This window comes from Mixophyes fleayi, chromosome 1 (assembly GCF_038048845.1).
Source record: "Mixophyes fleayi isolate aMixFle1 chromosome 1, aMixFle1.hap1, whole genome shotgun sequence".
Taxonomy (NCBI): Eukaryota; Metazoa; Chordata; class Amphibia; order Anura; family Limnodynastidae; genus Mixophyes; species Mixophyes fleayi.
In genome coordinates, this window is record NC_134402.1 from 325,849,054 (window position 1) to 325,863,181 (window position 14,128).

The 14,128-nt window shown below is 38.5% G+C and overlaps 1 protein-coding gene across 1 annotated transcript in view; it reads left to right on the forward strand.

Annotated features, from left to right (window-relative positions):
- The window catches only part of KIAA1671 (KIAA1671 ortholog), a 156,297-nt gene that overhangs the window by 122,351 nt on the left and 19,818 nt on the right, over positions 1–14,128 (forward strand). Inside the window, exon 6 of the mRNA XM_075214442.1 lies at positions 3,135–3,256. Coding sequence (XP_075070543.1) covers positions 3,135–3,256 — 122 coding nt within the window. The remainder of the gene's footprint in view (positions 1–3,134; positions 3,257–14,128) is intronic.

The following is a 14,128-nucleotide window of genomic DNA, read 5'->3' on the forward strand; positions in this document are numbered from 1 at the left end:
CAGATCAAGGAGTTGAACGTAACAGAGCTCAGACTAGACCCTAAATTCCACTGATGATCTGCTGAAGCTTATTTGCAAAATTGCTTTTTCTCATTCACGCAGTAAAACTGGTATGGGTTTATCACCCTGAAAGTATTAAAACCTACTACAATGTCCTCCCCGCTGCATGGCAGGTGAAATCCAATCCCTACACATCAGAGATAGCAGGTCAATGATACTACAAGGTATACCTGGCAGGACAAGTAGGAAAGGCAGTGAAGTGTAAGGATAGGTAAAGGTGGCAGAAAGAACTGAATAAAGTGATGTCAATTACAGCTGGGATTGTGGAATTATATGTAAAGGATACTGGATGCGTTGGAAACTTGTTTTTTTTGGAGAGTAAAATGTGGCAAATAAAATAGTTCTTGTACTGCATAGTGGATTTTGTTGGTGTAAAAAGTTAATATTGTTCTTTCACATTCAGTGATTACCTTTCACTAGTGCCTCTGACAAGCACTAATTATTACCCACACTAAAGACCTATTGGTGTTCTCTTCACAATTGTGCTGTAACCCATAGCAACTAATCCATTTTATCACATATTATTGCTCTCTCTTTCAGGAGATCTTATAGGGTAGATCAAGTGGCAAGCGCAGGGCGTGTGGTGGTGTGAATTGCAGCATTTTGGCTCCGTCTTCGATGACGTGAATGCAGCATTGTGCCGCAGAGCCAGGATCAAAATGGCGCTGTTCACAACTAAACCTCATCAAGCCCCATGCTCACTGCACTAGTCTTGCAGACATTCCAGGAGAGTAGGCAGTGTAACCTAAAACAATTCTAGCTGTCACTTGTATGGAGTGTTTGACAATGGTCAGGGCACCTTTTTATGACCAAGCGGGAATAGAGCAGTTTACAGCATTCAGATCATCAGAATGTTCATAGCACAAAAGTGGACAAGTCACAATTATTTCTGTACTGTTAGCCATTCACTAAGCACATTTCTCTTTTATAATGATTATCGACATGTCTTACAGCCTTCAGTTATACAGATTACCTATGGTTTTGATGTTTTGGTTTTTTTTTCGTTTTTATTTAGCAAACATGAACATTTATTCTAGTTTTCGGAATTTGTAGCTACTAAAATCAATATAAAAAAGAAGACCAAATATGGGTTTAACTATAATATGTTCAGAGACTGATGTGAAGGGTAAACTGCAGTTCTAGTTTGTACCCATGTGGTCTGCAAGACATGGGGGTAAAAATCTGAGAGTTTTCCGGCGGGTATGAAAAACCAATCAGATTCTAGCTATCATTTATTTAGTACATTCTACAAAATGATGGCTAGAATCTGATTGGTTGCTATAGGCAACATCTCCACTTTTCAAACCTGCCGGAAAACTCTCAGCTTGATACATTTACCACATGGTGTAAAATGTTGGTGTGCCCTGTGTGCATCTCATGTCTGTAGAAGAGTTATCTCACTAGGCTCTTCAAGCATTGCCTCTGCCAGTTTGCAGATTTTATAATTTAATGCCTGTTTATGGTATTGTTTTATTATATATGTTCTCCATTCTTGTACCACTAATAATCTCCTCATTATTCAATCTCTGTAAAAATATAACCTTCTCCGTATGATTAGTTATCCTGAATCAGGCCCCTGCTCATGCAGCCGTAATCATGCTTCTGCATCTGTGTAGTCTTTCTTGATGTCATCATTGGGTATTCCCAGGCCTGAAATTGAGTTCTGGGGTCTGCAAAGACCCCAATATCTGCTCTCCCAGTAGAGCTACAGTGGCAACATTATACTAACCTAATGCCTAGGTATATCCCATATTTAAATGCAACAAAATGTATGGGGATAACCTGTAAGGCTCCATACTGTACTAGGTTTTATATGTTGCAACTTTATATTGCGCTGAACATTTGAGTTGTTGCACCAGTGACATTCATACTGTGCTTCTGGAAGTTTTCTGTTACCTGTTGTCAGGATGTAGACTGATTGTGATGATGTACAGTACAAATTTACTTTACAAAAAATCCCAATAACCAATGGACGGGTTTTTTCTTGCCCCTTAAATGCGATCATCTTTGCAGAGCAGAAACTTTGAAGACCTTTATTTCACACTAAAATGTGCCAGTCTTTTTACATTCTATCTGTATTTAGCACATAGGCAAACTAGGCACCTGCCTTGGGCTGCATTGTTTAGGGCACCTTGGGTATAATTGTGTTGATTTTTATTTTCCTTTTTTCAATGTTCTTTCTAGTTTTGTCTTTGATGGATTTTACCATTTACAAATGTTTCCTAGTAAAGGAAATGGAGGTGTTGAATAGAAGGGTATTTTGGCATGTAAGCTGCTCATTCACTGCACTGGAATATTAAATCACAAGACATAAGGCGGGAGGTACTGATTATAGTCTCAACCTTTTAAAATTAATCTGAAGATAACTGTGCTCTTTATCAGTCTTGATTTATAAACGGTTACATAGAAAAGTATAAGTTAGACATTTTTAAATAGGTTTCTATTAGAAGTGATGCCACTGACAGCTTACTGGGGCTCACGTGCCTGTATTATTGTTTCTGCTGTTATCAAAGTCCATAGTTTGATCATACCTCCCAACTGTCCACACCCCAATGTAATATGTGACCTGCATTTAACTGCCTATATTGAGTGCTGAGATATTTTAATCTGGACCTTTGTTATGTGGGTGCGGTGATGCCAGTGTGGTTCTCATGTTGTCCGCTGTTCGACCACAAAAAAACAAATAAAAAGATATATATATATTAGTATGTGTAAAATGTGTGTGTATGTGTTCTGTATTTTTTTCTAGTTATGGTTGTTATTAATTATTACTGTTTATTTGTGCCCAACCATATTACACTGAGTTTTTGCAGTGAATATTTTTTTATTCGTTCACATTAATTCCTGTCCCATTGGCGCTCAGTCTAAATACTCGACCACACGCACACATTTTGTGAGGGCAGCACTGATGACCAATGTGCCACACTGCTTCCCGTTATTGTGTGTAAAAGCACATAAAGTTGCACTAGAAATTGCAACAACATGATATATGTTTAGATTAAGAAAAATGTAACCTACACAGTGGATTGATGTCTCTAACATGATACTGACCTGTGATTTCTATGTGTTCTCAGGACCATGTAAAGCAGTGTTTCTCAAGATCCTCTACATCCAACAAAGACACAGACTCAATTGTGCAAGAACCTGACAGACAGTATGGCACATGGAGCCAGGATAAGCAGCATACTGAGGACAGGTGAGTCATTTCCTTCTAAAATAGGTTGGCTCATGTCATTATGTTTGGTGCATTGACTCAATGGACATCAAAGTATTTGAGAGAGCGAAGTTTCTGGTGTCCTTGTATTTCAGATCACTGCTTTCTTAACTGCTGGTTGCCAGTAGTTCCACATAACACAAATGTCACTGACCCTCCTTGCTCATTATGTAAAGTTTTGTCTTTATGAACACCGCATACTCCCATATATTGTAAGCTTGCGAGCAGGGCCCTCTTACCTCTCTGTCTGTATGTATTACCCAGTATTTTTTATTAATGTTTGTTCCCAATTGTAAAGCGCAACGGAATTTTCCGGCGCTATATAAATAAATGTTGATGATAATACTACTATAAAACATTTAGTTTGGTAATGTACAATGTTGGTTGAGCTTGGTGGGCTACTGATGATTAAACGTTCCAAGCGACACACAATACAGCCGTAATCTTTCTAAGGAAAACATAAAGCCTCCAAAGTAAAAATATGTATTAAAAATCATAACGTATCCGCACTTGCAATTCAAATGAAATAGGTTTACTGATTCCCAACCTTTCAGCACATCACATAAATATTACATACTTGCCAACTCTCCCAGAATGTCCAGGAGACTCCTGAAATTCGGATCGGTCTCACGGACTCCCAGGAGAGCTCTGCAAGTCTCTCGCATCCCGCAATTGTGGGGCTAAAATGATGCCAATCGCATCATTTTAGGCCGCCCCCTGCGGCATATTTGTCGCAGGGCCAAAATGGCGTGATTGGCTGCGCCCCGCCTCCTCCCTGCCCTCTGGACACGCCCCTCTCCCGGATACACCTTGCCAAAAGTAGGCAAGTATAAAATATTATAGCTGCAGTGGATGTGGATTCATCGCCTGTAATATCCGATTGTGATCTATGTAGATAACCACCAAATTTTGTAAGAAAATCCTGCCTCCATAATGACGTTGTTCTATGCGCACAACCACAGTGGACAATCTGATAACTTGTTAAATTTGGAAGCTCATACTCATCCTTCACTTCCATACTTCCATGCACTTTATACTGACTTAAACCAGTTTGGCATTCTCTGTGTCTTTGCTGACTGGGGATCTCTTTGAGATTGGTGCAGTGCTATATTTGCTGAGCGTAAAGTAAAAAATGTATAATAATGGAAATGCTGCTATGGCCATGTGCACACCACCGTTTTTAGTTCCCTCTGTTTTCCTCTGGAGAACAGAAATGATGTCAGAGCATAGTCAGGGAAACTCATACATTTCTGTTATTCCTCTGCCCCTGTTCCATCATCTGCCTCTGCAGAGTGTCCGTGTGCACTGTCCATTCATCTCTCCATACACATAAGTGATCTCTCTACGGATATACATCTCTCCTCTGTACTCAATAACTGCATCAGACCAGAGATGGAAATAAAAATAACCATGTGCACATGGCCTACACTTGATTTTTTTATATTTAAGTGATGTGTAAAAAGGTAAAGGAAGTTTTTTTTTTGTTTTTATTTAAAAAATGCAACATACATTAATTCTAACTGGACAGTTTATTGATCAACCCTTTCAGTGCAGTTTTGGCATGGACCTCTGACAGTGAAGGGGTTGAACATCTGACTAAGCATATGAGACAGACTTTCATAGAAATATGACTTCATGCAGTGAACAATATATGAATCATTTTCTAATTTAACCTGAGCTGTTCTTATATACAAAGAAAGGAAAAAAAAGTACAGTTCACCATCCTCGATTAACTTAAAACATAATTCAGGTTTAGTTCCACTTTATGGGAGAATAATAGTTTAAAATAGTTAAATATAAAACAACCAGCAATAGAATGCAGGTTTCCATAACATTCACTTGTTCAAAAATACCTTTTTTAAATTACCTGTACAAAACATAAAGCAATACTGTGCAAAAGGCATTCTAGATACTACTATTTAATAGGTTAATATGTGTTTTCCCAGTTGTAAAGTGTTGCAGAGTATCCTGGCGCTATATACTTAAATGTTAATAATAATACTTGACCAACTGCAAGACACACACACAATCGAAAGAGATATCATGTGGAAAATGATCTAACAGTCATGACTGGTTAAGGTTCCTGGCTGTTACACATTGATCAGAGGGAATAATATTAATAAGTAGAGATGGGCGGGTCCGGTTCCACGAGAACCGAACTTTGGGTATCCGAGTACCAAGCTGAGCAGCTCGGTACTCTCCCGCCCGTTCCGAATCCAAATCGAGGCCGAACGTCATCGTGACGTCGTCGGATCTCGTGGCTCGGTTCTCGCGAAACTTCAAGATTATAAATACACGCCTCCACAGCAATCCATCGCCATTTGACAGAGGGAGAGAGCAGGGTGTAGTCACAGGCTGATTAGAGCAGGGACAGAGAATACAATATTCTTATTCCAATTGCTGTAACAAAAATCGCTAGAGAAGAGAGGAGGATAGAGGTTTATTTTATTTTTGTAATATTTGGCACTCCCCAGTGCTTTTGGGGTGTCCTCCCTAATTGTGCATAAATATTTCTGGCTGTCAAAAGTCATATCTGTCAGCAGTATCTACCAATTAATTTTTAGCACTCCTCAGTGCTTTTGGGGTGTCCTCCCTAATTGTGCATAAATATTTCTGGCTGTCAAAAGTCATATCTGTCAGCAGTATCTACCAAATAATTTTTAGCACTCCCCAGTGCTTTGCGCTCAGAATGGATTCAAAGCAGTCCACATATGATCAGAATGAGCAACCAGGTTCTGTCACCAGTCCTGATGTTGGTGTTCCCAATACGTCATCTGGCCAAGGCGATGTCAAACAACAGAGTGTTTCCAAATCAGTGCAAAAAATAAAAACCCCCAAAAAATTTACTGTGTTGAAGCGAAAAAAAAGTGTTACTGAGCAAAAGTTAAGTGGCGATAAAAAAAAAAATTGCCAACATGCCATTCTACACACGCAGTGGCAAAGAGAGAATGAGGCCTTCACCTTTGGCTATTAATGGCAGATCCAAAAATGTTACCGACCCTACAAGTGGTGCACAACTACTGTTACGCATCAAAACCGAGCTGCAAGATAACAGTAAGGCATTGGAGAATAATGTTTGCTCTGAATCAGAAATGACACCGATCCCTGTGGAGAGTCCATCCAACAGTGGTATGTCTAATTGTGAGCATTCTGTTAGTGTACCCATAAAGAAGGGCTCTTTCAGCAGTTCTGCTGATGTGTACCTGAACAGCATGAGTGTAGCCGCTGATACACCAAGTGAGGATGCCACTTTGGAAATAGAAGAGGATGAGGGGCAGATTTATGGAGGTGACGAGGGCGCTAATGAGGATGTTGATTATGATGCAGACAGATACCAAATTGCCTTTCTCAATTTCTATTTATATTCTAGATTATACAACGGCTGAATAGTTTTCTATTTTATTCCTAGTGGAGAGGGGATCTGATGCAGACAGATACCAAACTGCCTTTGTCCATTTCTTTGTATATTCAAATTTCTAGTTCTACAATCTATGCAGGCTGCTTTTTTTATATTCAACTACAAGTGGAGGGCGGGGGGGCTTAGATAGCCACCAAAGTATCGTGGTCCATTTAATTCTACTTTCTAGCTCCACAGTCTGTGCAGGCTGCTTTTTTAATATTCAACTACAAGTGTAGGGCCTAATATACACCCAAAGATGATGGCTACATTGCCAATAATCAAAGATGGAGGAGGTAGACAACCAGGTTTGACTGTATAATTTGCAGACAAGTGTTCGCATTAAGGACGGCCTACCAGGGATTCAACTGTTTTATCATAATTTATTAGCTTTAGAATTACCTCACTTATCTAAGAAACTGGTGGAGCACTAAATTAGGTTATTTTAGACCCCAAAAATTTTATTTTTTTTCAAAAATAGCAAAACAAAACCAAAACCAAAACACGCAAGGGCGGTTTTGCAAAACCAAAACACGAAGGTAATCCAGATCCAAAACCGAATACAAAACCAAAACACGGGGGTCAGTGACCATCTCTAATAATAAGTGACTGTCTGCTTCACTTCACACACAGGATGTAACAGCACTACACAACAGAACATACAGTTATGTCTTGTTGAACAAGTGGGTTAATGGAAAAAGGCCACCAAAATAATATAAAATGGTGCACGCGTGTTAAAGTGTGTCTTGTCGTTCACTAAATCTTTTAATAGACAGTAAAATCATCATCATAATTTATTTATATAACGCCACTAATTCCGCAGCGCTGTACAGAGAACTCACTCGCATCAGTCCCTACCCCATGGGAGCTTACAGTCTAAGTTCCCTAACATACACAAAGACTGAGAGAGACTAAGATCCATTTAATAGCAGTCAATTAACCTACCAGTATGTTTTTTTTAGAGTGTGGGAGGAAACCGGAGCACCCGGAGGAAACCCACGCAAGCACAGGGAAAATATACAAACTCCACACAGATAAGGTCAAGGGTGGGAATCAAACTCATGACCCCAGCGCTGTGAGGCAGAAGTGCTAACCACTAAGCCACCATGCTGCCCATGGTAACACAGTTTAATATTAAACTTATATACTTTAGTTCTGCAGCAGTAATTAATTACAAAGACTACATTGTGTTTTATAAATATCATTGTTTTTATTGTAAGAACTCACTGACGTGATTAGAGAACAGACTGCACTGTGACTATATAACAAGGTACATATTGCTGGCAAGAGATCTATTGGAGTGTTTCTATCTTTGTACTGGGTCCATATTCAATTCAGTTTACTGCAGCCTCTTGAACATCGCTGTTCAATACAGAAATAGGTTTTGAGGAAACACTGAGTCACTCCTGACTCATTGACCCAGTATGATTTTGGTCTGAGATGGGAAAGTAACAATACCTCAGTGCACCTACAATCAATATACATGCTCCTAATTGCAGCAGAGAAGGTAGTCTTAGGATTTTTAATAGAAGAGATGTCTGAGGCGTCTTTGGGATATCCTTTGGGTAGCAAGTGTTTTGGGGAAAAGTCCTCCGATTTAGGTACAATCTACAGCCACAGATATATCTTTGAATGAATATCCCTCCTTCTAAACTGGGTAATCACACATAAAGGAACCTAAATGGAGATATAAATATATATAGAGGGAGAGGGAGGGGGGTGTATCTCTACAAGTATAGAATGAGTACTGTATTGTAATTAATGGGGACAGGGGATCTGAATAAAATTAGACATATGTTGATCTTCTGCTCTATTCGCTGGACAGTGATCCTATATTGATATCCCAATAGATTGTTCATTCAACTATATCACCCACAAATAAAGGGAGTTAATGGGACTTCAATGTATGGTGTACATGAATGGATCTTTGGTAATAAAGTGTGAAAAATTATACACCTGTCCCACCATCTTTTTTTCTCCCAATAAATAATAAGGCTTGCTGAAGGGTTCATCTTTTTAATACACAATTTGTTTGTTTGAGTTGTGTATGTGGTGTGAATCTTTACCTTATATGTTGTAATCGTTTATTCATTTTTAATATTTCTCTTACCTGGTAGAATTATTTAACATTTTAAATGAAATAATAACAGTTAAATTTTATTCAATGATGTATTAGTGAACTGGAGTTCTCTTTGTCTTATTTTACAACTCTGTACTTTAGGTATTTGTAGTTTCAATTTGTTGGAAGAGCCCCCCTTCTATAGTAATGGGAATATATGTTTTGATACAGATTTATGAGGATAGTCCCATTCCCTGGTGCCAGATCATTTCTTTCCTTTCAATAGTTTAATATTATTAAAGCATCGAATTATAGAAATAGTAGACCGCTGAACCTGAATGCCCACAATGCAGTATTGTGACTGTGATCTATACAAGGGTTTTGGTACATTCCTGATGTTTCATCTGGCTTTCTCATCAATAAAACCTGCGGGCGATAATCTAACATTCAGTAGTGTCAGCCAGTGTGAGATCTATTAGTGCAGTACTGTTGGTTTATATCAAGTTTTTTTTTATAAGATTATACAACTTTGTAGCTAGCAGACTTCCTATGTATATGTGTGTGTGTCCTAGCTTCTTTTGTATAGCAGTCATCCTCAATCCATTTACAGGACTCCTACAGCTCAGTATAACTAAGACATGTCCAACAGGCCTTTTACAATGAATTATGCAGTGATGGGCACACGTGGTCCCTTCTCCATTCCGCTTGTTTATTATAACCTGTCACACCTTTTAAAAAACTTTTTTTATTTTAAAGCTGGGAAATAATCAGATTATTTGCATATAAATAAATATACCTCGGCTCAAAATACACTGAAGTTGCATTACCACATGACTAATCTAATTCTCTGCCCCGAGGGCCGATACTTGCAGCTGGTTTCCCCAGAATTCCTCTATATCTAATATAAAACCAGGAAAACATTTAAAGTTGCCACTTTAAAATGGTTGTGGGGGGTGGGAAGGCGTGAGAAGGAGAACCAATCAGAAGTCACATTGTTCATGATTGCGGCTTCTGATAGGTGGTAGTGCTCACCACGCAGCCCCCAGGCTTCTGCAGAGAGGAAAAAGGAGGAGATTAGTAACATTTATCAATAAGTTAGTATTGCAGCATTAAGTTTTTAGTTTACTTTGATCTAAATTTGGAGATTGTGGAGAAATATAAAATTAAATGTACATAATCTACTGCAAACCTAAATTGAAAATTTGTTTCATGTAAAATATGAATATGCCTGCTGTTTTTAAAACAATATATTTCAAGTTTTGACTATTGCTTCTCTAGAAATTAGCTTAGTCTGCTGTATGCAGAAAACACATTTTTTTCCTAAAGATTTACATTAATAAATAATACTGGAAGCTATTGCTTTTTTTTTTTTTTTTTTACTTTGGCTGGTAGCATAAGCAAAAAATAATTGCATAAAAATTAGTAGCAACATTACCACCTAAGTGATCATAACTTAAAAATGGTATTGACACTCCCTTGGCAAATGAGTTGTGTATTGATGGGAGAGGGGGGATTCCAAGATATGTCTGATTTGGGAAATGGCACCAGTGTATCTAGCCTCCATCTGCTGCAGTCTAATAGGAACACCCCAGTACTGTAGATATCTGAAACGAAAACACTATATCTCCCCCACCCCACAAGCAACGTCCTTTCCGAAAAGGTATTTTATGTAACCAGTTCAGACCAATCCTTTACTATGGTTTCCAGTTATATTGCAATCAGGAGACTTCCTAGAAGATCCCTTACTCGATGTTCTATTGTGAAATAAGCTAGAATGTGTTGTTTCCCTTACCTGTGCATGGCCTTGCTGAGTTAACCTCTGACAATGTGTCTGAACTAACCAAGAAGCTATAAATCTTATAGTATGAAACAGATTTTGACAGTCTCAAAAAAATATTTCTGTGGTAAAGCTCCTGATTGTAATAAGACAATAGAATAGGACTATTTTATTCTGTTTGCGACCTCCGATGATCTAATTGTTCTCAGGATGGGACTTTTTTTGAATACTGGCTTCTGACAGTACATGGGGTTTGGACAAAGAAACAGAATTGATTAACCCTTAAAAGTAGAAATGCAGAAATAAAAAAATGTTTCTTGTGATATCTGTACTACTCTGTTTAGTACTAGATAAGGTATATAGTGAGACACAAATAATGTGCTACACACGTAAGCACAATATGTAGTGCAATAAATTCTGGTCTGCTTCATATCCATATAAGGTTGGAGTTATAAATGTTTTCTCATGCTTAACCAAGTAATCTCCCCCTTAAACATTTTTTATCTGCTCTAAAATATTGTCCCATCATGCATCTGTTTAGCCGACCTAGCTCTTCAAGGGTCAGCGCCACCAAATATGAACATGACACATTCATTATATTTCAATTTGATTTCCTTGCATTGATTATTTATTATGTTAAGCAATAAATAACATTTGTATTAGATCTTTGTATACCAAGTTTTTATATTTTATTATCCTCTCATACAGCACAGCTCTGTTCTTACAGTAATAGTATCAATAGGGCAGGCTTAAACATTAAACAAAACTGTCCAAATGATAAAAAGACTTTGATGAAAAATACAGGAGACATTCAGAAGAAGGAAATGTATTCAGTTTGGTTGCAAGATGGCCAAATTTAACGCCTTTATTTACTCTTCATATTGAACCTGGCTCTACAACAATTTCTGCAGTCTAACAGCTGCAGCCTATCTGCATAAAATGTATTTGAGTTTCCAAAGTTGAAACCCCCCCCAAATTGAATATTTCAAGAAAAGTAGCATCCAGCATGTTTGTGTGTTGTTTTTTTTTTAACTAAAGTTTTAGTAAGGTTTCACAATTATGGGGAACAAAGCAAAAAGGGGGATAAAGGGATGGCAAAAGGACAAAGGGTAAAGTGGTACATAGTGAGAAATAAACACAATAAAACACACAGTACAAAATAAACAACATCTTAAATAATTAACAGAAATATAAAAAAAACTAAGAGGCACATATCAAGGTCAAATGAGACTAAACACATATAAAGTACAGAGACGCAAATTGCGGAGTCTAAGTTGAGGCGGGCCCTTAGCGTGACTGGTATGGAAGTAATCTAACTCTGTCCGTAAAGTTTGTTTTATACTTTATTGAAACCCTTTCTCCCACTCCGCTTTTAGAAAAGTGGAGTACCTCCCTGACTCCCATTTGTCATGATTATGCATGGTTGCCTACTCTCCCTGGAATGTCCGGGAGACTCCCGAATTTCTGGCAGTCCTCCGACTTCTGGGAGAGCAGGCAAACCTCCCGGTTCCTGGTCGACCATTAGTTTAGTAGTGGGGGTGGGGCTTATGATGTGATTCACACGTTATTGTGCCCCTGCCCTCTGCTGTAATTGGCTAAACGGTTGTGATGTAATCTCTGAGGCGGGGCCAATTATGCGATTCCTGGAGCTCCGCCTCCCACACGCTTACCTTCTACCAGATCTCCCGGACGCCAGCTTGCCCAAGTTGGCAAGTATGTGATTATGGCCTCAGGAATCGGTAAAATAATATATAAATGTGGTCATGATTGCTCCCAAAGCTATGAGTAGATGTGAAGTCCACAGTGTGTAAGTAAACTAGGGGTTAATGTATATTGAGACCTGGTTCTTGTCACCTAACTTGCATTGTTTACACAGTTTGCCTGTGGCAGAGAATTTTCACCTATGGTTTGTGGCACACCCCACATGCTTTCAGAAATTATTTTGACAAGAAAAACCAGTTGGAGGGGGACATACATCAAAACAGTACCTTTTTATAATCCACATTTGAGAAGACGACTGTATATATTTGTAATAAGGATTGCTAGCTGCATAAAGAGTCATAGTCTCAAAAAAGATATAGCGATAACATAATATAATCATGTTTCCTATGTATTTGTTTGGAAAATTGAACTCTGTTTAACTGACTTATCCTTCTATATCTGCTATTTGTTAGAAGAGGGTTAAAATATGTGTATAACTTGTCACTAGAATTGTGTATGAACAAATTGCTATAAAACTAGTTGTAAAACATATCAGCATGCCTGTACACCACTTTCAGTGAGGTAGGGTTGTTGAGGTGGGAAAAAAAGTTTGTGAGAAATTGTTAATTCTTGCGAGTCAGTCTGCTATTGAGGTTCTGTCCATTTTCTAACTTTCCCCTATTCAACAGATCACATGAATGTACATCAGTTTGAGTTTTCTGGTTATTAATTTTTGTTTATTTTAAGAAACCTATTTTGTAACTATATTTCTGTATGTCTATTTTATTCAATAAGCATTCTGATATTGTGTCATACTAAATGCAATTTAATAACATCTTTGTGTTCTTAAATTATTCAGAGATACTGTAAACCAAACAATTCTCTGTATTTGTTTTTAAGTTGGGATTGTTTTGTCAGATAAGTCAGGGAGCAACTGAAGAGTTTCAGCTCTTGAACCAAATAGTGGTTGCAGCACTTGTGGTTAATGGTGAATATGAGATCATTTTGGGGTATTTTAGACATTTTAGACAGACCATTAACCCTGTCACACCCACATGTTTTACCTGAGCATGTCACATGTAAGTGACTCATTCCTCAACTCACCTCTTGAGCATCTTGAATGCAAACAGGACTGAAGGCGGGTTCTCGGTTTCATCTGATTTTGTGGCCTTTACGCATTGTAATGAGTGAAGCATTAATGCATCAGTGGCACACACAGTCCTGACACTGACTTTCCACCTAAAGCTGGGTACACACTACAGAAATTTCGACCAACTTTTTATGCTGAGCGATTTTTACATACGATCGATGTTTCAATCGCTCGGTCCATGGACTGCATACACACTAGACTTGTTTAGGACGATAAAGGGAAGAGCGGACGTCCCTTAAGCGACTTTTTACAGCCATGTTGTCGTGAGCAATGACTGTAATTTCATACTCACTGTTGTGGATCGGTCGGAAGTTTATACACACTACACAACGGAAACGAGATTGGAACGAAAATATTAAACGGTACGACCAACCAAATGAGGCGACAATCGTCCATTTGGGCAGACTTTCGACCATCGTGTCACTGCACACACTGACCCGACTTTTGAACGAGAGGTCTTATGTCGGCTGATTTAGCCGATTATTGGATGAAAACTGTGTAGTGTGTACCCAGCTTAAGATGGTAACTATCCGCACAGAACATGTAGCCCACTTGACATATTTAGTGAAGTGTGAATTCTTTTATTACTACAGATACATTTTTTTTTTAGATCAATAATGCTCAGACTGATTTATATCAATACTTAGGCTAGGTCATACTTGCCTACACTCCCGGAAAGTCCGGGAGAATCCCGAATTTCTGGGAAAGCAGGGCAAACTCCCAGAACCTGGCCAGGTCCCTTAGTTAGAGGGAGGGGCTTAGAGAAAGCG